Source organism: Vanellus vanellus (assembly GCF_965231255.1).
Source record: "Vanellus vanellus genome assembly, chromosome: 2".
Taxonomy (NCBI): domain Eukaryota; kingdom Metazoa; phylum Chordata; class Aves; order Charadriiformes; family Charadriidae; genus Vanellus; species Vanellus vanellus.
The window spans coordinates 10,007,406-10,032,694 of NC_138906.1; the positions used below are offsets into that span (position 1 = coordinate 10,007,406).

A 25,289-nucleotide genomic window follows, 5' to 3' on the forward strand; every position below is an offset into this window, starting at 1 on the left:
ATATGCATATAAGCATATACCATGAGCATAGCCAAAGAGAAATGAGGCTTTTATTTTGTGGATTTCTAGTGTGGTTGATCTGTTCTTATTAAGCAGGAAAAGTTGTGTGCATGTATCATATAACGAAGAAGTAACATGTATAGAACAGCTTATAGCACTGCTGGTGCTGCACCAGGGTAAGCGTAAAGCAAATAGGAACTTTCAGTGTAGGAAACTGAGTGTGTTTGGCTGTCTTTGTGCTTGTTCTGATTCACAGCTGGCCAGATCCTTGGGAGACAGGCAGGTCTAACAAAACAGCCAGTGTTAGTCAGTCTCTGCAGTGTCCTGCAACTTCTCTGTCACTTTGATAATGGTGATTTTCTTAGAGCTGCAGTAGGAAGAGCCAAATGTTGGATTATTTCCTTTGTTTTCCTGTGTAACTGGGCTGTCCTGTGTACTTACTCAGTGCTTTTTTGGTGTTTGATAGGTCTTGTTTGTTTTTTGTGGGTTGTTTGGTTTTTTTTTGTTTGTTTTTTTGTTTTCCATCTAGTGCTGCCTAGAAGTTAGAGAAGGGGTTTAATGTGTTTAGTGATCGCCTGTCAACATCTTCCAGTTGATACCCAGCTAATGCGCACACATCTTGCTGAGCTTTGCCATGAGAGCCTTGAATTGAAACAAGGAGCCATAGCCATTGCATTGCATGTCTTAGCAACGGTCACTACGTATGACTGCCTTTGTAGGCTGCACTGATACTGCTGGAAGAAACACAAAACCTCACCCAACTCCTACAATGGACATTTTCCTGCTTAAAGAGCTTATGTTCATGGATTCCCCCCTTTGTTTTTTTTTCTTCTTTCCTCACCTGCCACACAGTAGTACTGAGAATTATATAAAAAAAAAATAATCTTTGGCTGTTGCTCTCAGAGGTTTTGTGCTATGCTGATGCTGAATGTTCCTCTTGCTGTACAAGTTAATGTTTTACATGCACTTAACCATGCCTGACACAAACATTGACTTGTAAGAGTTTCTTAAGGAGAAACATCCATACATGTTATACTGATTGTTGTTTATGGTATTTTCCAATGTTATTGCCTAGACAAGTAGAAGAAAAATGAAAATATGTGTAGTTTCAGAAAATGGAAAAAATGATGCCTCACTGAGGTTTGCTAGGTATCACATCACACTGCAGGTGTAAGGCCTATGTCTATTACAATGGTTGGTATCTCACAAATGATGATGAAGCTGGCAATGAATGCTATTTGTAGCTATGTGACTTTTGTGACCTCCTTTTCTAAAGGAGATATGCAGCCTGCTTTGGGCTCTGACAACACTTAATGTCAAAATGGCATAATTTGTAACGCTTATTATCAGTGTCAGCTGTCACAGAACATATAAGCATAAAAAAAGAAAAGCTGTTTCCCTCTGTCCCAAAGATCTTTATATCCTAAGTGTGTGATAGAGACAGGGAGAGAAGAGATTAGAACACAGGGAGGTGGTGGGGCATATGTGGAGCAGTTCTTACAAGGTGCAATCATCACACACAGACTGACCAGTTATTTTTGAGGCTTTTGTGTGCATCTTTCAAGAGGGGACTTGTGAAAAGGGCTTTGCATGGATGTAATTCAGCTTTGGATTTTGATAGGAGTTGCTCATAAATAAGGAATACAATGTGAGAAATTTGAAGGGGTTGGAAGAGCTGGAGGGTGGAGGTTTGTGATATTGCCTGAGTTGGGGTTCAGGTCTACACTAGAAATTTGGCTGGAACTTGGATCCTCTTTTGGTATTGTTTCTTCACTAGCAGTAATACTAGGTTGAAGCACTTTTATGTCCATGAAGCTTAACTACCTGGCCTCGAAAAATAATATGAATACTGAGGAGTGTTTCTTTTTGCTGTAGAGAGATCTCAACAGAGAAAACGGGTTTGGCACATAACTTTGCGTTGTCTAGATTTAAACGTGGCTGATACAAAAGTCCATCTGTGTAAGAATTGTGTGCTGAACAGCTAAGATCTTGTCTCAAGTGGTGCTGGTTTATAGTACAGCTTTCTAAAAGTGATGCCTGGCATGAAAAAATAGGATACTTTGCAGGGAAGCAGGCATAGCTTAAAAAGAAGTTGCTGTCTTCCTGGTGGTGGTTGTCTTGAGCTGTGTTAGTCAATACGTGGACACTCATAATTTGGGTTGCTGCAAAACCAGTATCATTACCTTAAAACAAAACAAAACCTTTGGAGGTGGTTACATCACGTTAGTGGATTACTGCAATCCAGCTGTAAGAACGATGACCGTGCAGGATATTTGTGCCCTTAAAATGGCAATGCACTAAGATAATCACTGTAGCATGGTTTTGAATGGCCATAAGGAGAGCAAGGTGGCATTTCTTTTCAGAGACCACAAAATTGGATAATTTAGTGTACAAGAGGAAGATAGTAAATGTTTGGATATCTGTCTAGCTTTCGCCCATGGGTGAAACAGGAATTGGAATTGAAGGAGGCTGCAATATAAAGGTATTTGAGCAGAAATGTAAAACAACTGTTTGTTTCAATGATGTTAGCCCATGTAAATTAGTTTAAATATAGAAGATTAGTTAGAATATAAAAGTGTCTGTAGGGAGTAAAGGGGAGAACCCGATCAAAGGCAATTGTTTTTACGTACTGTTTCAGAACAAGAGAGTTGCCACACTTGACTTGTGTTGCATCGTAATTCATGCTGAGCAGTCTTACTTTCATAGCTATTTATGATGGAAAGTTTTGGTTTGAAAGTTTTTAATTTAGTGACATTGCAGGAACTGAATTTTCTCTTTTTAATATTTTTACCTCCTTCTCCTCTACTTCTACTGGTCAATAACACCTGTATTTTGATTTTATGAGGCAAGACGTGAATACGTTTGTCGTTGCATGCGGGGAATATTCACTAAAGGATACTGTGTTGAGTTTAAAGATCTGAAGACAGACTTGATTTTGAAGGTTCGTTAAAATAATAAACACAAAAAAACAGTTGATCCTTGTCATTGTACTTGGTCAAAGAGTTGGGTGCAAATACAGTCAGGAGGATGACAGGTTATATGGCATCTTAGTGTTCACTGTTTCAGGCTGTCAGGCAGCAAGGACTGGATTGCTCAACTGCCTGCATTTTGCAGACCATTGAACTGCAGCCAGTTTCCCCATGTGTTGAGCGTAACTTTTATTTGCTCACTTGTTTGGCTCTTACAAAAGTAATCAAAATGTGTAAAAAGACACTAATTCCGAGTGTGCATTTTCTGTTGGGCTGTAGCCACAGGATGGGAGAGTGAGTGCTGAGTGTTTCTGAAGGTATGTGTTTCCAGTTCAGATGGTGAGACATCTGGATGTCAGAAAAGAGCAGATGAGCTTTCACAGATAAATGTAAATGACAATTTTGCTACTTAAATATATTAAATCTTCCAAACTAAGCTGCGCAAGAGTAATTTGAGATTTGATAGGCTAAAGTGAGGGTACTTGTTGGAGAAATATAGGGAGCACCAGTTTTATGTTGGAAGGCATGTGCGTGCTTAGGTACCCAGTGTAACCTGCTTCAGTGACTTCCAGTGTTTTTAATGCCCCAGTTGAGTTAGCAGGTGGTGGTTTACACCTGACTCTTTTGTTTCGGGTTGCTGGTATCATCCTGCTTTGTGCTGACCTGAGGTTTACTCCTATTTTCAAAGTGCCTTTGCAGGCTCAGTGTTGGTAGATGAGCTTGTGGCCCCCAAAGCAAGCAGAGAGCTGGCAGACGTGGTTCCCTTTACCTCCACTGCACCTCGGTTTCATGCATTTCTGGGGAGCTCCTGTCTCTGGGATAATCTTCATTGGCAACATTTTCCAGTGATTTATCTCATGCTCTGTCTGTTTTTCTTGGGTCACCCTCACCTCAATAGTGAGAAGAGGGAAAGTATATAGTACATCGTGTTTTTTTATTATTGAAGCATGTTGGTATTTGTCTGTTTTCCTCATGTTAAAATGGAAAGTAGAAAAAGGTATTTTTGCATCAAAATCCCACCGAAGTGGTTGCTTCAGAAACTTTTCAGTAAGAATTATTTAATGTAATCACCTTCTTTACAGATGATGACTTTGATCAGTTTGATAAGCCTGGTGCAGAAAGGTCTTGGAGAAGAAGAGCTGGAGATGACGACTGGGACAGGTATGTAGGATATTTTCATCTTCAGTTTCTGTATGCTGGATTACATTGCTCTGTTTTCCCGTTACGGCATTTTGTATTGTAATATTTAGAGTAATCTACATTTAGATACTAATGAAGATGTTGGTTGTTATCCATGTGTCAGCCGATGCTAGATTGTGCCAAACACATACCTGCCTTGAGGAATATAGAGAGCACTATGAAGAGATACCATTTAAAACTGGATAAATATAAAATTTGTGGTGTGTAATTAACGTCCCGATTTTCCTTTTAAATATTTAGTAGATTTCAGTGATTTAAACAGTTAGATTTTTGCTAGTACTTGAATTTGCCCAACTTATTATTTTTTTTTTTAACTAGATGTTTAAATTCTTATCCTAAAAGTCCTACTTCAGTTTTACATGGAGGGAGAGTAATGGAGCTTAGGTATGTGCTTCTGTTGAAAAATATGACTGTTGTAAAGATTTAGAAGTATGTATGAACTTCGTTATTTTGGGGGAGAATAAGAGCATGTGTTTTTATGCGAAAGCACTCTGGTAGGGAAAGATTTGAATCAAGCTGCTGGCTAGGCTTGTCTGTTCTTCCTGGGAGAAAACTCTTCACTTTTTTGTGGAGTTGCTTTTTTTATTATTTCTTTTTAATAACAGAGACACTTGTTCAGACTTGCCAGTGGTTTTCACTGTAAAAGGGGGTGGGGGCACATTACAAATAGATTTTTTTTTTTTTTTTTTTTGGTCTTTTCTAGTAACCATTCAAGTGATTGTAGTAAACAAATTTTACCCTAAATAGTTTTCCACTGAGCTGAGCCCTTGAAGTGAATCAGCCTACTCTACATTTCTCGTCATTCTGGAGGGGTTAGTTTCCTCTTCTGTGCTTTTCTGCTAGGTTGAGTGGGTAGTTTTCATTGCTCTAGGAGGTGAGTAAGAGTGAATAAGGAATTTGGACAATAGCTTCAGTATAGGGGCTGTTCTGCTGTGTGCTGGTGAGGCGTGTCTGCTTTCTGCCATGCCAGCACAGCTATTTGTGGGTTGGATGGTGAACTGCATCAAGGAACTGATCTGGTTTGAGAGTGTAATTAAAATAATTTGTTCAGGCTGGGTGACTGTACTGTACTGCTTCCCAGCCCCAGCTCTGGGTATTCAGAAGTAGTGAAGCCAATATTACAGGCAAAATACTTTATACTAGAATATTTTCTGAACTTTTTGCCTTTGCTGACTTCATGGTATGAATAGATGGGCTCTTAGATGCTGGCTGGTCACATTTTTTTTTAGCTATCCTACTCTTAATGCTTTAGAAAATTTGAAAAAGTCAAACAGCTGTTTTATCGAAAGTTGTAAGCTTACTGCCAACGGTAAAATCCTTGTGGCAAAGTTATTTTTATAGGACTTGAGATAGGTTATAGAGTATTTTCACTAAGCCAAGACTTCGAAGCACACAAGGATTTAACAGGTTGCCCAGAGAGGTTGTTGAGGCCCCATCCCTGGAGGTGTTCAAGGCCAGGCTGGACGTGGCCTTGGGCAACCTGGCCTAGTGGGAGGTGTCCCTGCCCATGGCAGGGGGGTTGGAACTCGATGATCTTCAAGGTCCCTTCCAACCTAAACTATTCTACGATTCTGTGATTCAGTTTTAGAAAAAAGTTTTCATATATGTGTTTATTAGCTGCATATAATTTAAGATAGATTAATATGATAGAAAATTATATTGTTTTAGTGGAATTTTAAGGGAAGTGGTTTCAGGTGCAGTGCTGGAGATTCTAGAGTTTCATCTTGCTGAGCATTTCAGAAATTTTGTCTTACATCTGTATCTAGTACAATGTTTTATTTGCATTTGTTGGAATTTCTACTATTTTATTATTAATAATAATAATTATTTTTAGATTGCCACACTGTCTTTGGAAGTGTTAAGTTCTATGGTTGTCTGGGCAATTTCAAATGCTATACATGGATGTATTGTTGCCTAATTACTTTAATTTTTGTAACTACCGGCCTAATTCAGGATATGACAGTTTCTTGAAGATGAAAAAGGCCGAACAAACACTGTAGACTTTTTTTTTTTAATCCTTCATGCTTTGTTTTGCAACCTGAATCACTTTTGTGGGGGAGGGTGAAGGGGTTATGCTGTTAGTCATACATCCTGATCAACCATCAACTCTTACTGTGTTTCTACTTAACTGAGTCCCATCCCCCAGTCATTTAAATGATTTTGAATTTCCAGATCTCTTTCCTTTCTCAGACACTGGAGAGTGATAACTGAGAGTTGGAAAGCCCCTGTTATTTGGGAGTACAAATGTAACATTGTTCTTTGAGAATTTTTCCCATTACGATTTTTTTTTACAAATTCTTTTCCTGAAACACTTGTGTCCTTGCTACTGCTCATGTTTAATGGGGCACACTCATGAAATTGGAGGCTAGTCTGACGTCTTTATCATGGACAGTTAATTTATACATTTATTTCTATAAGGAGCCCAAAGCTTGGGTTTAGGAAAAACATGCAGTTCTGGTGCTATCCAGTGAGGTGACAGGGCTGATTTAGTAGTTGACTTCTGCTGAAATTCGCTTGTTCTGATCCTTCTCTGGGATTATTCTTTTCTCTACACTGATAGAGAACTTTCCATTCTTTGTTGTCCTTGGTTTTTATTATTGTTTTCCTTGTTTGTTGTCCTTGGTTTTTATTATTGTTTTCTCTTCCTCATTTGTTGAGCTGAATTTATTCAGTGAGGGGAATGTTGAGTGTTGAGAGTTGAGGAAGGGGAGGAAATGGGTCTGTCTTTTCTGAGAGCAGTCAACTCTTAGATTATCTTAACCTTAATTTTCTAGAATTATGGTTTTGGAAAGACCTTTGTGTCTTGATGATAGTGAGGGTGAGTTGCCTTTGGAACTATCACAGATGTGTACTTTTATTCCAGTTTAATTTATTTTGTGTGGCTTTATGTGGTATCAGATTACAACCAATCGTTTTTGTCTGTTTCTCAATAAGCTAAGATCTTTTAGTATCTGGGTGAGGGGGGGTTGTTTGTTTTTAATAGTTGGATCTGGTAATTTTGGTCCCTCTTCTTGCTGATCTAACTTCAGATTTGGCTATTTTAAAAGAAGCTTGAGATAGGTCCGCTTTACTGTGTAGGCTTTTCACTGTTACTTTGTTTATTCAAAAACTTACCAGTGGTGATTTTTCTTGTTTTAATTTATCAATGAAAATATTAAATGACATTGAATATTTTAATAGGTTTTGACAGGCACTCCGTGAAACACTTTTGTTTCTATTACGAGCTTCATTTATGTGCTAGTGCTAATTTTTTTGACTGTCAAGTAATAAGCCAAAGCTTTTAAAAATCTAGAGTATGTATGCAATTACTTCTATTGACCAAATGTTTAGTCTTTTTTTAAAAAATCATATCAAGGATTTTTTTTAGTAATGTGTTGAATAGCCCTAACTATGTTAGGTAATTAATCTTTTCCTTTCTTGTCTATTCCTTTTTTATCTGATTTTCTTAACTACCTGAACTTGCTTTTCATCTTTGAATGCTGCTATAACACACGCTCTTGCTGGGTTTTTTTGTATTCTCTTGTGCAGTTTTATTAAAAGCTGTCAGTGGTAGACCATAGTGCTGGGAAATATTTTCAAACCTTTTGGTGGGTTTGTCAGATTACTGGCAGCTGAAGAGATTAGTGACTTTTCCCTGCTTCAGTTTTGGGTCTAAATTCTTCTGAGACCATTTCTTTTATGTAGAGTTTTCTCTCTGAAATAAAGGGCTTAAATTCTAGTCAGTTTGCTCTTTGGGATGTATGATATGTCTTATGTCCCAGTTTTTGTTTAATATTGCAGTGAGCACAAAACAATTGCTATTTGTTAATGTTCAGTCATTCCTGGAACTGTTTGAGATCACTAACTATGGACAAATACTGTGTACTGATGATAACATGCTATTTAGTGCTGTTTTGGAATATCATCTGTTCTCTTCTAGCCCACAAGATTTTCATTCTCACCCCTGCATTATCTGTACAGTAACCAGCTCTGAAAGAGATGTATCCATCTGCAAAAACAACTTTTAGCACTGATTTGTGTCTTGGCATTGGCTTTCCTATTTTCAAGTATTTCCTATGTAGTCCTAAAGAACTCTTACACATATTCCCATTCTGTTCATACAGCCCATTCTCACTTTGAGGTATTTAATTTTTATGTAGTATCTAAGGCCAGTTTCTTTTTTTTCTTTGAAGGTGTGCAGGTAGAAATAAGTTCACATTCTTGAATTACAGCTCATATTTCAAATCACTGACATGTTGGCATGTCATTTTAGTATTAGGACATGCATCCTCTAATATAGGCATTTGTCAGTAGTAAGTGTTTATTATAGCAGGGGGAATCTGTTTATTCCTGTCACTAGATAATTCTTTCACTGAAGGAAGAATGAGATTAAGCAGTTGTCCTAAAGTTTAACTAATCCAGACTGCAATTCTTTGTGTTGCATCCTATTTACGGGACAGATGCCATGTGATGACAGAAGTTTTGTAAGCCAGGTATTTCTATGGTTCCTGAATTTTTAGCCATGCTTATAAAGATTGCGAGATATGCATTTGATTTTTGTCATCCTACAAATGTCTGTTTGACCTTACCCTCAACACGAGGAGGGAATAAAGTATTTATGAAAGATCTAGGCCGAAGTTGTTCCCACTGTAGCTGGCCTCCCAGTGCCTCCTTGCTGAAGTGCACCTTGGGCCACACGGGTGGCCTGTGGACTGAGATGTCTCACTTGTTTCTTCCCTCTAGAGGTGAGAAGCAGCAGTTTGGACAGTATGCCCCAACGGCCTTGACGTGAAGGATCTAGAATGGGGACCTAGCTAACCATGTTTTGAATGCCTACATTTTGTCTAGGTCTATGTGCTGTGTTATAGTTGGAGGGAGAGGGAAAGGAGAGCATATAGAGATGAAGGAACAGTCTTACTTAATATGTATGGTGTATTGTTTCATTTAAAATATATATCTACTTTTTCAACTTGCAGAATGCTTTGCTAAAAGGAAAGCTTTGTGCAGCCTCAACAACGATTCTCCTCAAGTTAGTTTTTTAAGGTGTATACCCTATATGGTGTTTGTTTCTGTTTTCTAAGGTTCTACTCCTTAAATTTGTTAATGTTTTCCAGTGAACTTGATGATGACTTGCTTGGAGAGGATTTGCTAACTGGCAAAAAGGTAAGAGATATGCATTGAAGTGAATTGTTACAGATAGTAAAATGTGATGGTTGTTCAACTTGCCCACTTCAGTTGTTTGGTGTGGCCTTTTATGTGTCTTGCGGTCACCTCCCCAATGCCTGACAGCCACAGGTACCTGAGATTTGCCCTGTTGCCAGAGCGCTTTGCACTCAGAGCTCTTGTTTCCTTTTGTGAAGTACCTTCAGGTGTGGTTTTTTAGAATAAAACTTAGATTTTTTTTTTTTTTTTTGAGACAGTATTTCTTCTAGTAGCACACAGTTCAAAAAGGAGATGGTTCTCAAAATCAGTTTCTCTGTCGCTCATATTGACTTAACAATTAAAAACAAAACAAAACAAAAAAAAGGCCAAAAAAGCCAAACCAGTTGTGCCTCCCGAGTGCTGATTAGCATTCTGAAGAATTCACTTCAACTGCCAGTTTCCTGGCTGTTAAAAGTTACTCATCAAAACACCAGCAGTATTTACCAGAGAGTAAATAAAAAAGCAATCAGTGGTGTCTATTAAAGATCCACTCACTGCACCCAATCCACTAATACTTTGTCTAAGGAGTAGGCAGAGGATTTTCCCTTCTGCAGTGAGGGAGGACTATGGAAGCAGCTAGCATTGGAGAACATCAGTGAGTCCCCCCCATGGCTGCCATAGAGTCCTCACTCTGATACCTATTTCCAAAATTGAACTGTGTGAAAAGAATTAAATGTATGTTTGGATTTGCCAGATACCTGCAGGAGGAAACGGGGCTTCTGTTTGGGAAATCAAAACTGGCTAGTCACCTCTTTTTTTACTTTATCTGCTAAATGAATTCATTTAGAAAATAGTTTTTAAGGTTGTAGTTGGAGATCACAGTATCACAGTATGCTAGGGATTGGAAGGGACCTCAAAAGATCATCTAGTCCAATCCCCCTGTCGGAGCAGGAACACCTAGATGAGGTTGCACAGGAGGGCGTCCAGGCGAGTTTTGAATGTCTCCAGAGAAGGAGACTCCACAACCTCCCTGGGCAGCCTGTTCCAGTGCTCTGTCACCCTCACTGAGAAGAAGTTTCTTCTCAAATTTAAGTGGAACCTCTTGTGTTCCAGCTTGAATCCATTACCCCTTGTCCTATCATTGGTCGCTACTGAGAAGAGCCTGGCTCCATCCTCATGACATTCCCCCTTTATATATTTATAAACGCTAATAAGATCACCCCTCAGTCTCCTCTTCTCCAAACTAAAGAGACCCAGCTCCCTCAGTCTTTCCTCATAAGGGAGATGCTCCACTCCCTTAATCATCTTAGTTGCCCTACGCTGGACTCGCTCCAGCAGCTCTCTGTCCTTCTTGAACTGAGGGGCCCAGAACTGGACACAGTATTCCAGATGCGGTCTCACCAGGGCAGAGTAGAGGGGAAGGAGGACCTCTCTCGATCTACCCACCACCCCCCTTCTAATACAGCCCAGGATGCCATTGGCCTTCTTGGCCACAAGGGCACAGTGCTGGCTCATGGTCATCCTGCTGTCCACCAGGACCCCCAGGTCCCTTTCCTCTACACTGCTCTCTAACAGGTAGCTCCCCATCCTATACTGGAACCTGGGGTTGTTTCTGCCCAGATGTAGGACCCTACACTTTCCCTTGTTGTATTTCATTAAGTTATTCCCTGCCCAAATCTCCAGCCTGTCCAAGTCTCTCTGGATGGCAGCACAGCCCTCTGGCGTGTCAGCCACTCCTCCTAGCTTAGTGTCATCAGCAAACTTGCTGATAGTACACTCAATTCCCTCATCTAAATCATTGATGAATATATTGAATAATATGGGCCCCAGTACCGACCCTTGAGGCACTAAATGAATAGATGAATAGGTTTGTTAAGAAACCCAGATCTGGTAAAAGTTGAGTTATAATTAACGTAGCTTTTTATAATCACACTGTAAATGTTGTAAGTTAGCTTCTTGAAATTATTCTGTAAGTAATCCCTATTAAATGTAGGAAGTTCCTTTGTCTCATGTACTGGTTTAAAAAAGAAAATAAAATTCCAGGAGGATAGGGATTGCAGATGCGTGTTAGGCAATTATCAAAAATATAAGCAGTCAACATTGCATACATCTTTGTAGTTGAAACATGAGTTGATAAAGCTACTTACTTATCTTAAAAAAAACCAAACAAAAAACAAACAAAAAAAACCCCCAACAAAACAAACAACCAAAAAAAAAGCTATCCATATGAATACTACCCAATACTAAATTTCTTCAATGTATTATGTGTTCTTGTTCTTTTTCTATTCTTGTTTTCAGTTTTCCTTGTTACAGGGCTCTGAGCAGTATCAGTGGGTATGGACTTATATGGTAGAGTAAAAATAGATTTCTCAGGAAGTTTTTCCTGAGCTATTTAGGCTAAACTTGCTTCTACTTAATCTCATCCCAGTACTTCTAGATAAGTCTACCCTTGTATAACCTTTCTGCCCCTATAACTTTAGGGGATGGAAATAATGTTGCTGAGCAACAGTTATCTCTATCCTAGTGGGTAATTATTTAAAAAAAAAACCAACCAAACAACTGAAAGTATGATAGGCAAATTAGGAGGAGTTCAGAAAAGGCACTATTTTTTTTTCTTCACTTACAAACTAATGTTTTTTTGATTTTTTTTTTTTTTTTTTTTTTTTTTTTTTCATATCATCATGTCCTTTCCTCCAGTCTTCTATTTCTGCTCTCTAGAAACTGTAGTAACTTAGTAGTTTTTCTTGACTTGCCTAATGCATCAAGGTCACAAAGCAGTTAAATAAGAACACTAAAGCTAACCTTTCTTTCTTCCTGGTAGTTCTCAAGTTTGTAAATTTTCATAAGACTGTCCAACATTTATTTTCAGATGTGTTGTCTTGTGTAGCGTATTTTTTCTCATTGAATTAGGTAATTTAATTGAAGATATGGTCTTAGTCTGGGATTTGTTCTTAATAAAAATACTTAGTGTTCAGAAGTTTCAATAGTTTCAGTACTTAGTTAAAAGTTTACATTTATGTTCATTATTGACTTTTCCTGAAACCTAGAATCAGTCAGACTTGTCAGATGAAGAGCTGAATGATGATCTTCTGCAAAGTGACAATGAAGAGGAACAAGAATTCCGGTATCTCTTTTCTAAATCTTCTGTTTTGGATAACTCAAAGCTATTAATGACTACTACTACTGATAACTAATAACTACTAAACTGAAGTTATTGGTTAAAATAGTTTTGTTTTTTACCTAGCCAGCTACTTAATGATTTATATATAATGTGTTCAGTAGCATTGTTAGCATTTTAGTAAAATGATTTTTTTGTTTATATTTTTTATATTATTCTAATAAATTGAAGTCAAGTCTATTAAAAAAGCTTATGAAGAAGAAACCATGTCATCTCCTGTACATTTAGAATTATTTATAAATACTTAGAAAGCTCTTGTTCTGTGCCTTCTTGGTATCATTGTAGGCTTCATTCTCCTGTAAAGTCCTTTTCTTCCATCTTTCTTTTAAAAAAAGGTCTTACCTCTGAAGATCCTGAGGAGGGGAGCTTCATAGTTTGTAAGGCTTGATTTGCGGCTTAAATATTTGTGCATAATTGGACAGCAGAAAATTTTGTACTGAGTTTAGGGGCTTGAGCAGGTATTTCCCTGGGAGTTTACTGAGGATCCTGCCCTGTGAATACTTGGTGGTGATACAGGTCCACAACTGAATTATGGGCGTTACAAGTCAAAACAAGTATCTTGACATTTTTACTTGAAGAGGGAAGGAAGATGCTTGTGATGCAGTACCACTGCTGCTTTTAATGGCCTGTGTGTTTTGCCAGCTTTTCCTTTACTTGTTGCATGCTATGTAGGCATGTCATCTGAAGGGTTATGAATATATATATACCTACGTGTATGTACGTATAATACATATATGTTGCTCTGAGATCTCCTTTATATCCTTGGCTGGAATTAGGATGAGTCCTGTTCGTGTGTTCGATTGATGAGGGTGTGGTGAGATACCTCAGAGCATTAATCTGTCCATTGGCTGCTGTTTTCCTTCCCGCAGGAGTGAGGGTTGGAGTGTTCCCTTCAAAGTGGGGAATCCCGGTTACAGTCCTTGCTGTGTTTCTTCTCTAGATTTCCTCCTTGTGAGCCCTGGGCAGCCGGGATGGCTATGTGACTGCATGAGTGATGAGAAAATATCTGAAGTGTGATAATAGTGCTCAGTGGAAGCAGGTTTCTGTAGACGAGTCTTGCATTTTTAGCGGTTTTATTGCTGGGGAATGAGAGCCTTGCTCCACTCCTTTCCCCTCTCCCTCTATTTCCATTCAAACTCATTTATGCCTCTCTAGTTGGGAGGATAACAATAATCCTACATAATGTCTTGGTTTTCGTGTTGAATCTTCCCTGTCTGATAGATGCAAATAGCTCAAAGCTTCCTGGATCTTGTTCCCCCAAACTTATGAAAATAGCGAATATTAAGAATGTAATTAAAAAGAAGTTTTTGTTTTCTTTGTACCCAGAGCCCTCAAGTCAATATGAGCTCCCCCCCATTTTTATAACTAGTCTGCAGTTGTTTAGTCACTCTTTTGTATTGATTGCACTAGCTGTTGTAAACAGTACGTTCTGAGTTTTGCTTTTCCTCCAGATGATAATCTTTCCAGCTTTTATATTGATTGCTTTTTTTTCAGTGTCTGTTCCCATACTGTTATTAATTCAGAATGTCTTAGGCATTTAAATGGCAGTTCTTGACTACATATTTCACGTTATTTTGAATAGAACTTTAAATCTGTCAAAAGTGTAAGTTTGAATTCAAGATACTCAAGAAGGAACAATGTTCATGCTTTTAGTAAAAAATAATTTACTAGCTTATTTTGAAAGATTGGGAAAAAGGATGCAGTTATAGTAATTTTGTGTATTTTTTGTTAGTCTTGGAATTAAAACTGAATCCAGTCTGCTTTGGTTACCAAGGAGGACTTTTGCCAGTTTGACCTGCTAAACCATCTGGTTGGTTTGATTCCCCTGGTCAAATAGCCTGCAGCTGGTGATAAGCTGCAGTACAGTATGCATTATGAGAATATGGCATGGTGTCAAATAGTGTGTGAGGTATAATTTTGTCCACCAACTTAGAGAATTTGTATTGATTTGCTTTGTTTTGCTAAATCTTTCTGAGTAGATGACTGTTACACTTCAACCTCTGATTTTTCTTCCCCCCCATACAATAGTTCTCAAGGTGTCACAGTTAGCCTCAATGCTACATCTAGCATGCTTCATACATCATATGAACTCTCTGAGACCATCAACAGTCGATCAATGGAACATGAGTCTGAGTATGACCAAGGGGAAGATGAAATTATTTATGACAAATCTGAAGCACCTGAAGTATATGCTTCAGAGTATGCAGAGGAAGAACATTATGAAGGCAATGATCCTGAACTGACAGAAGACCAAATAGAATATGGGGAGGAGCCTGGAGAAGAAGATGAAGTGCTAGACCTTGAAATCAATGAACCCCTAGATGAATTTCCAGTGAGTTTCTTTCTATTGTATCTTCAAAGATAACATTGCTTCATGTGCATAGGGTTTTAGACTGATTTGAAATCTGCTTACCTCCCTAGGGAGGAGGGGAAATTAGACCTATTATCACTGTCTGCCAGTTTCTTTATCTAGGCTGTGACAAAGTTTGTGTTGACAGCTTGTTTGGCGGTAGGTAATGCTCCTTTGTCATGCTGGAAGGCAGTTGAGAATCATGACCTTGAGGATTGTATCCTTAAGGAAGAAAACAGCTTTGTGTGGTGGAGATACACTGCCAATTGTTAGAAGTACTTAATGCAAAAGCTTTTATCCAGGCTTTAGACAAGATCTGATAAAGTCCTTCGAAGGTGAAAAGATTATTGACCTGCTAAAGACATCTTTAAGGTGCTAATATCCCAAAGTGATTGATGTCCTGCTCGTTCATCCTTTTTGTAACTGAGAACTGTCTAAACCTGAATAAAGAGATTGGAGGTTAGTTCAGAAAATGTCACCTGCATAATTCAATATAATTTAAGCAGCGTATTAGAGAACATGCACTGGCTTTAATTGTTAGTGAAATGATTTAATCTTAATTAAAACTGTATGTGATTTGTGAGGTGTTCTAAAATACAAGCAACTTAAGAAAGGTTTTGCTCTCATTGTATGTTCATAGTTGTTCAGAATTGAACCCATTCATATGTAAGCACTTGCAGAATGTTTTAAGAATGTTCATATTTTTAATGGAGTAAAATCTGATGTTGATTTGTATGTGCTATAGATGCATGTTTCCTTTGGTAAGAAAGTACTGCAGTGTTTACTTTCTGAATTTGTAATCAAAGGATGTAGAAGAACAGAAGTAGATGGGCCAAACAGTAGCAGATGGGATCCCAATGACATTGCTGCGATCTCAATGAAAACTGTTTTGGTTATGTTTTTGATAATATTGAAATGATCATCTAGTTAAAAGCCCTGTTAATTATACCTTATATGATATGTCACTTACAATTGATAGATACAATACTTCTGTTCCAGTTCTGGAAAGAGTAACATTGCATACAGACCCCATCCTTTAACAGGCTTGCGACTCTGTAAAGTTAGCCTATGTCTGTTCACCTTCTTGTGTTATGCTTTAGGATGAAGATTACATGCAATCATATAACGAGCAAGGAATGGAAGAACAAGAAGAATATACAGCTGATGAGGAGCTGGAAGAATCTCAGACAATAACAAATGAATCAGAAGAGGTATGCTGTGAATTTAATGGAAACTTAACTAGTTGTTTCAGAATTTGAATTTGTAGAATTGCCCACATTGCTGGGTAAGAACTGATGCAACTTTGCTGATGTTGAATTAGTAGTGGTATTATGTTTTCTATAAGATGAATTGTGATAACATCTATATTGTGAGATATGTCAGATCCCCTCTCCCACTTGGGATAAGAATCATAAGGGAGAGCTCAAAATGTTATATTTAATCTTAAAGTCAACATTAGAAACTTCAGGAACCCTTTTGGGTAGGAGAATGATAGTAATACTGCAAGCTGTGTGTTAAATCTCTAATATTGTGCCTCACAATCCAGATGGATTATTTGCTGCTGCTGGGAGCGTAGGTACAGTTCTTGAGTATTCCACTTTGAGGAGCATGAGCACGGAAGGTTCTGTATGTTAGAAAGACAAAGTTCAGATTGTGTAGTGTTTTGAAAGAAGTTGTGTTGGGACTGAAATGTCTGTGAAGTTTATCTTAATTCTTTGATTAGGAAAAAGGACAAGTTCCTTTGTTTGTGAGAAGAAAGCTTATGCCAAAAACTGTCAAGTGTATGTTCACTGGTTATAGCCTAGAACAGTGGCATTAATGTTGTTATTAATTTGTAGCAAGTTTTTGATGTGGGATTTTGTCCTTTCCCCACCAGGAATCTGCTTTAATATTACTTTTATTCCCGTTCTTAATTAAATAGGATTGAATGGATTACCTGCTGAGAAGTATAGTCAGAGTGTGTTCCCTCTTTAGAGCTTTAACTCATCAGGAAATTAATTCCTCAAAGACGCAGCAGTGTTCTATGAAGTTCTAATAAATGGGTGTGCTGTGATACTCTATAGTTATGTCAACCATTATAATAAAACAACGTTCTTCGGTAGGTGAAGAGAGATACATTGAAAGGGGCCAACTGCATTGTTCAATCTTCACTGTTGCAAGCATGATGTCTTAACACCAAATATACCTTAAACATGGTTAATTTCCTACTTCCTAAGTGTTAAATCTACACTTCCAAAGAACTGTGAAACACTTCAACGCTCTTTGTTCATTCACTGGATTATCTACACTTTCCTTCTGGTGTTTTAAAGGCAACCTGGTACATTTGTGCTATCTGCAGCCACAGTGTGTAGGAGATGATGAAAGCACCACACATCATGTAAAATTAACTACATAGCTGGGATTCACTGGCAAACTTACTGCATTAAAAAAGCACAGCTTCATTTTTCGAGAATGAACTAGCGAGAATTCTGTAATAATCATGTTGTCTAAATTTGTCCAATTCATAATTTAATTTGTTTCATTCAAAAGATAACATCAATGCAAGTTTTTATTTGATTTTGTTGATAGAACTTTAGAGAATTTGTTCATAATGTAATGTGAACAGTTTGGCCACATTTTTATTCAGTTAATCTACATCCTGGCTTTATTCTGATGGCTTGCACATTGCCACAGGTTTCTAGTTTCCTAAATATCACTTTTTATTTCTTTATTATTTCATATGTAGTTTATTTACATTTGTCTGTAGGCTCACAATTGCACTTTCCAAATGGGAATGCCAGCAAGAGAGAGAACCTTTGTAGAGTATGTGCTTCTTTTTATTGTATGCTTAGATGCGTGCCTCCAGTTCTGAATAGTTTTGTTCTTTATTCCAGTGTTATGTAAGAGCACTCCTCCTTAAATCCCATTACGTTCACTGTTTGTAAAAAAGGGTAGTCGTTGACGTTCTCCTGTAGAAAATGCAACACAAGAACGGAGCTGTAATAGATGCGGTACAAATAAATAGTGTTATTATTTCTTGATTGAAATTTGGCATCTGAATAACAGAAAGTGAGCTGGTAGGGAAAAGTGTTTGGTAGTGTTGTATTTTAAGTGTTTTCCACGTTAAAACCAAATAAAACCTCTTATTATATCGCTTGAAGAAATTCTGTAAACCAAGAGAAAAGCTGACTGACTGGGGAACTGGGACACGATGAGGGGAAACTGGTTATGGAGGTGAGAGACCAGTTAAGAGTGGTGCTCAGGTGGGAGGTGTGAGGAAGAAGCAGGAAAAGTTTGTGTCCTTGGCCAGATCAGGTTCAAAGCATGCTTTTTCATAGAATCATAGAATGGTTTAGGTTGGAAAGGACCTTGAAGATCATCAAGTTCCAACCCCCTGCCATAGCCAGGGATACCTCCCACTGGACCAGGTTGCCCAAGGCCACGTCCAGCCTGGCCTTGAACACCTCCAGGGATGGGGCCTCAACAACCTCTCTGGGCAACCTGGGCCAGTGCCTCACCACCCTCAAAGTGAAAAACTTCTTCCTATTGTTCAATCTGAACTTGCCCTCTTCCAGTTTAAAGCCATTCCCCTTCATACTATCGCTACATGCCCGAGTAAAAAGTCCTTCCCCAGCTCTCCTGTAGGCCCCCTTTAGGGACTGGAAGGCTGCAATAAGATCTCCTCGGAGCCTTCTCTTCTCCAGGCTGAACAGCCCCAACTCCTTCAGCCTCTCCTCATAGGAGAGGTGCTCCAGCCCTCGGATCATCCTCGTGGCTCTCCTCTGGATACAATCCAGCAGGTCTATGTCTTTCTTATGTTGGGGACTCCAGAGCTGGATGCAGTACTCCAGGTGGGGTCTCACAAGAGTGGAGTAGAGGGGCAGAATCACCTCCTTTGACCTGCTGGCCACACTTCTTCTGATGCAGCCCAGGGTACGGTTAGCCTTCTGGGCTGCGATCGCACAGTGCTGGCTCATGTTAAGCTTCTCGTCAATCAGCACCCCCAGGTCCTTCTCCTCAGGGCTGCTCTCCAGCCATTCCCCACCGAGCCTGTATTTGTGCTTGGGATTGCCCTGACCCAGATGTAGGACCTTGCACTTGGCCTTGTTGAACTGCATGAGGTTGGCTTGGGCCCACCTCTCCAGTCTGTCCAGGTCCCTCTGGATGGCATCCCTCCCCTCCAGTGTGTCTACCTTCGCAAAGAGCTTGGTATCATCAGCAAACTTGCTGAGGGTGCACTCGACCCCACTGTCCCTGTTGCCGACAAAGGTGTTGAACAGTACAGGTCCCAGTACCGACCCCTGAGGAACACCACTCGTCACTGCTCTCTACTAGGACATCAAGCCGTTGACCGCAACTCTTTTGAGTGCGACTGCCCAGCCAGTTCTGTATCCACTGAGTGGTCCATTTGTCGAATCCATGTCTCTTCAATTTAGAGACCAGGATATCATGTGGGACTTGATATGTAATTTGAAACAGTGCTTAGAACTTGGATTTTGAATAAAAAACAGTCTTTGTGGAGCTTGCTTGAAAAATGTAGCTAATGCTTTAGAAAACACTTTTGCTTTCCAAAATCTCAAAGTAAAACCCAATATCCAGAAGATTCAGCAGCAAATAGGCGTGGTAAAACTGTCAGTTACATGAATTTTCATGTCCTAAATATTTTTAGCAGAATAATATCACTAATTATTTGTACGAAATGTTCATAAAAATATAACCTCCTAAAATTAGAATTCGCGATTTCTTTGTTTTATAACCTCCTGTGAAATATGTGATGGGGGTTTCTCATTGCATTAATTTTAACCATGTTTTGGGTTATGCTGATAAGAAGTGATGAGGACTTGAATCAAGAAAACATTTCATGAAGGGGTTCTGCATACTGGTTTTCTTTTGATAGAATACAGTCTTGGAGGAAAATAAGGCCAATGTGTCTGTTTGAATGATTGTTCCATCTGTGTTTAGTCTGAACTTCAGCATTTTAGTTCTTTTGTTCAAGTTTGAAGATGCTACCTCTCAGCCTGGAGAATGATGAAAAGAGTCCAAATCAAACTAGCCAAGTTTTAAACATATTTGGAAGCTCTTAGGTTGTTTTTGTTCCCATTTTTCATCCATGAAGTGGAGGTGCCCTTGGAGTAGGTGTAACATCCTTTTATCTGTTCTCTGTTATTTCTTGATCCCTTAGGATTCAGCAATTGCTGCTGCTTCAATGTTAGTCTCTGGTAGAAGCCTCTACTGCTTATCTAGCTAGTTAATAAAAGTTTGTCATTTCACCTCCATAATATTTCACATGGAAGGGATCTGGTTTAGCTTTTACAATGCTTACCTGTTCTGTACATCTTGGCACTCTCTGGCCCAGAGCTCTCCAGAACACTTGACATTCCCATCTTTAGGAGGATCCTGTGCGAAGACCAGCATTTATAATGCTGACTAGTGTTTTCTCCTGCTTTCCTTGGGCTATGTCTGTTATCAGTCCTGCAACTGTGGCAAGCTCTTCAGAGCAGGAGTGCTCAGTCTTCCTCTGTAGTTCTGGTCAGTGACTGGGATTTATGGCATAAATATTTAATGAGGATGGCAGAAAACTCTGACCTTGCGATAGAAGAAAGGTCATTATTTTTCTTCATAAGGAAGAGTCAGCAAAGCTCTTTGGTAGCTTTGTGCAAGGTGTCATAATGGGAAATGTTAAGCTCCCTTTGAGGAGAGCTGCTAAGAAGCCTTGGCTGGCTAGTCCAGTCAGGTGACCTCAAGTGGCTGTTCAGGGACTGGTCATATGCAGAGATATTAATGATTAGCAAGTATTAAATAGAATCCTGTAAGTACTAGTATGTATTAATTCTCTCTGTATTCGCCTTTTCCTGTATGAATTTCTTTTGAAGCATAGAATCCATACTGCAAAACAACTCACCCTGTTAGGCTGGAAGTTGGAAAAGATGATCTGAAGTAGTCTTGCATGCTACAACTACTGAACAAATTGCGGAGGAAGGGTGTATGCTCCTACACAGCTCAGATAACCTTTCCTGGAGCTGTATGTAGAGAACATATGGTTGGCTGTCAGACATGTTTGTGTCTCCATCGCAACTAATATAAATCCCTCAATAATACGTGTAATCAGACTTGGACATGGGTCGGATAGCATTCTTGAGCACTGCCTTTCCTTGGTGCCTGCTTTTTCATTAGCTCCTTTTATATTATTTTTTTCTTTGATATTTAATGCTTGTAAGGCTATTGTTTGTTAATAGGTGGCATGAGCATTATACTGATGAATAAAGTGAGTTAGACCCAGAAGACTAAAGAATTGGTATAAGTGGCTAAGAATAGAATAGTGCTGGTCTATAAAAGTTTGAGAAATCTTTTTTATTGTTGCACAGGAAAGTATTTGTCTTGTAGTATGTTATAATTTCCATTTTTATTTTTATTAGAATGGATTTTTTTTTCTTGAATGAAAAATTATCAAAAGGGAACAGAGTTTCCGCAGGCATTTTCAAAAGCATTTCATTAAAGCATTGCAAAATTTTTCAGGACAATGCAGACTGCATTAACTGTTCTAGTCATGGTTCTGCAGTCTGAGCCACACATAGAGCCTTGCACGAGTAAGTTTTGCACTCACAGATAAGATTACATGACTGAGACCAGTCTTTGGATAAAAACTGGAATTCCAATGTAGCTTTTAAAGGGCATGGACATAGAGTGGGTGTGTTGGGGTTTATGCTCTAAAGTAAAGTGCGAGGCTCAATGTAGTGAGAGAGCACATCTTACAGAACAGCCACTCCAATTCTGACTTCCAAATCCTGATGGAAAAGTTTTTAAAGGCAAGCATTAAGACAATAAAATTATGGGGTCTATGATATTTAAAAACACAGATTTGATAGAGATATTGCTACTCCTTTCTCTTTTGGGAGTCCCTCTTTTGAAAGTAAAATGCTAGCCCTGTCTTTCTGCCTTGTTTTTGTTTGTTTTTATTAAACCATGTTAGCATTTCTTCCCTTGCTAACATCCCTCCTCTGTTCCATAAGTCTCAACTGCCTATCTTCAGAGGTGCTTTGATTGTACATGGATATGTTAATCAGACCAGTTGTGCTCAATCTGGGTTTGCTTTTGAGGTTTGGATTTCTTTCAGTCTTGAAGGGTTGTGGTTTTTTTTGCATGCTAATCTGTCTGCTGTTTTTAGCTGCATTTTTTGATATGATACAGTTGTTGATACAGATACATAAAAGTAAGTATCTTTTTAAAATGTAAGCCTTAAAGCTTTTTGCAAATGTTGGCTATTCTCCTAGCTAAATCTTCTAGCATTTTTGTGAGGTCAGTAAATGTAGTGCTTGAATGTTTGCCTGGAATGGATAAAACACATTCTGAGATAAGGAGATGATAAAATGAAAATAACTTGGGATCAGTAGCCCATTGAAGCCCAGTAACTAAGTATACAGATCACTTATTCACCAGACCAAAGTTGGAGTACCTTTGAGCTTGAGTTCATATGGTGCACTGTATTTTAAAGTAGAAACTGTCTTGCCAGATCCCGTTTCTGATCTTGCTTTCCATGTTTGTTTTGGATGAAGTTGAGCTCTTGGATTAGGAAATTTGCAATCTCTTGCACCATTTTGCCATCAGTTCTTTTACTTGATTTGTGACTTCGTGTCTGTCAGGTGGACAGATACTCTCGCTGTGCCTTTTTCATGTAAATGACTGCACCAGTCTGGTTAATTAGAAGATTAAACCTTTTTTTGCATGTTATATTTCACTCTTTTTTTAACTGTCCTCAAGCAGCATAAAAGTTATGATGTATTTAGTGTCTTTACAAAGCATTAACATGCATGTGCTGGCTCTAAGAAATGAACAAGTAGGCTTGCACAAGAAATAAGCAAATACACAGTAACCAAATATTTTATGGGAAATCGTACTAATTAGAACACTTCTAATTTTCAACTCTAGAAATCAAATATAACTTGTGTAACATTCTGAACATTAATTTTATCATGCCAGTACAGGAAATGAAATTGATTTCCCCCCCCCTCTTTTTTTTTTAATTTGAAGGTAAGGGATCCATTGTTTCATCTAAATAAATGTTCTCTGTTATAGAGAGAACTGGAAAGTAAATGAGGACAAGGGAGTAGCATTCCAGTATACAAATTTAGCTTATTCAGATTGTATCCAGTCCTGTTCTCCGTTCTCTTCATCAATTGCTGAATTAAAACTGGGAAATATTCAAGGAGTAGAAAAAGTAAAGACAAGTATAGCTATACATACCTAGAGGAATAAAATTGGGATGTAAGGTTATATGGTTTTGTTGGTGGTGTGTTTTTTTTAACAACATGCTGCTGACAGCTGTTAACAAATGAAAAAAAAAAAGTGATTTAATGTTTGTATTACTTGAATCTGGTAGTATCCCAGATTTGCATCTTTGTCAATTCAGTGACTCTGTGCAAGAGTAGCAACTAATCAGATGGTGGTTATATCTGGAGTTTCCATATTCCCTTAAATATTGCAGCAAAATGGGTTTTCTCAGTAGATTTTACTATATCATATATACTTCCTATCTTTGTATTTGTAAAAAAAATTCACCAAGCTCTTAAATGTTCACTGAGTTATGTATGAGAATAATGTATAATGCCAGCAAAAAAAAGGGGCCCTTAAAGAAAACTTAGTCTCTTAATGCTCAATGATCTCAAGAAAGTAGATTTTTCAGTTTGCATGTCCTCTGTATTTTGTGATTCAGGCAGCTATTGAGTCTCTGGAACTTCAAGAAGAAACAAAAGAAGAATCTGATGAAGAGGAGGATGATGACGAAGAGTCTGGACGATTACGTTTCAAAACTGAACGGAAAGAAGGAACGATAATTAGGCTCTCGGATGTGACAAGAGAAAGGAGAAACATTCCAGAAACTTTGGGTGAGGTCTTGTGGCAATGGATTATTTTGAAGAGCTATAATAAAAGCAAGCAAAAGACAGACTTGCCAAAACTTTTAGAAAAGACTTTAATGGCAAAAAGTAGAACAGTTGCCTTCTAACTTAGACTGGCCTATATCCAAGTTGTCTAAAGTAATTTGTAGTATGTGTAGTGTGTATCTCCTTGGGAAGAATGTTTAATCATATTGTGTTTTGAAAACCAGCACAGTGTTTGTTTATTGAGACTTTTGTGATGTCTTTAAAAGCTTTCCTGTTTTCAAGCAGCAGCTACCTGTTCTGTGTTTCACTATGTATTGTGGTGGAATGTATTTTAAGGAATTCCTTTGGACTTCCGTCTTTGGAAGATTTTCAGTTGATAACACAAATCTTGTTACTTGTGTTCTGCTGTGAAATAGCTGTATGTTTGCTATTTTCCCCCAGGAACATAAACATGCCGTGAACATGTTGTGTTCCTACTGTTGGATTGGCCTAGAGAAATTGTAAATTGCTGGGAACTGTGTTAGAAAAATATGGAAACCCCAGTTTTCGGGGTTCAGCTTTTCTAACATGGAACAATCTGGATCTTGTACCACCTTGATTCTTTAGGCAATGTCTAAAAGGGTATATTTTCTTTCTATTTGAGTAGCATAACACAAATGTGTTTGTTTCTAGGGGCACTGCTCCATGTAGCTAAGGAATTTGCCATTGCTAGTTCAGAAGGAGCAGTAGATTTGAACTGTCTTGCAGCAACTCTGTTTTAGTCTATAAATAAAATCACATTGGTTTATGGTTTTGAGAGCTAATTTCAAGACCCTTCATGTGCCTTGGGTGCTTGGGTATCTGATACTGGTGTTGTACCTGCCCCACTGGGGATAACCATATTGCCTCTTCATGTTAGCCTTGTGGTGGTGGTAATAATAATAAAAAGTCAAATTAAAAAGGTGGTATTAGGGAGATGGGCAGAAATTAAGTTTTGCTTTCAGAGGTGTGTACCTTTCTCATAGTTTTGCTACTGAACCAAACTATCAATTGAAGCTATGGAGAAAAAGCCCTGATCTTTTGAAGAGAATCAAGATATGCAAGAGAGAGGAACTGGTAATGAAGGCAAATTATCAGATACTGTTGGCTAATTGTCAGACACCACTGGGGGAGGGTGTGTTTTTTGATGATACTTCAACTTTTGCCAGACTAGGCGTGAGTTTTTTTACACAGGATTGCGTTAAGATAGGTGCCACGCAGTTTGAGCTTAGTAGCTGGGTGCTTCTGCTTTCTTTCCAGATGAGTCAGTGTCTTTGGGACAACAGGGCATTTTTGGAATTGTGTTCCTGGAGCACATACCTAGATTGCCAGAGTTTGCCCTGATGAAATTTTCCTCTTACTTTAAAAGCCTTGTTTATCAAAGGATGTCAGTTCTAAGAATTTTTCTCTTCAGTTGCATAGCCTACTAATTCTATAATTTGGTTGCAAGGAATTTTGACTTTTACCATGTCTGCAAAAATTAAGAAGCCTTAATTCTATAACAAAGGTGGTGTGGCCAATACGACTTGTTCATGAGCAGCAACGAGTCAGGTGCGGAGGCTGAACCAGACTTACACAGTGGTATTCATGTAGGC

The 25,289-nt window shown here is 38.5% G+C and overlaps 1 protein-coding gene across 1 annotated transcript in view; it reads left to right on the top strand.

Annotated features, from left to right (window-relative positions):
• The window catches only part of RBM33 (RNA binding motif protein 33), a gene marked incomplete at its 3' end in the record, with an annotated part of 104,370 nt that overhangs the window by 7,240 nt on the left and 71,841 nt on the right, over positions 1-25,289 (top strand). Inside the window, exons 2-7 of the mRNA XM_082479765.1 lie at positions 4,052-4,130; positions 9,263-9,311; positions 12,338-12,414; positions 14,497-14,800; positions 15,919-16,029; positions 23,508-23,679. Coding sequence (XP_082335891.1) covers positions 4,052-4,130; positions 9,263-9,311; positions 12,338-12,414; positions 14,497-14,800; positions 15,919-16,029; positions 23,508-23,679 — 792 coding nt within the window. The remainder of the gene's footprint in view (positions 1-4,051; positions 4,131-9,262; positions 9,312-12,337; positions 12,415-14,496; positions 14,801-15,918; positions 16,030-23,507; positions 23,680-25,289) is intronic.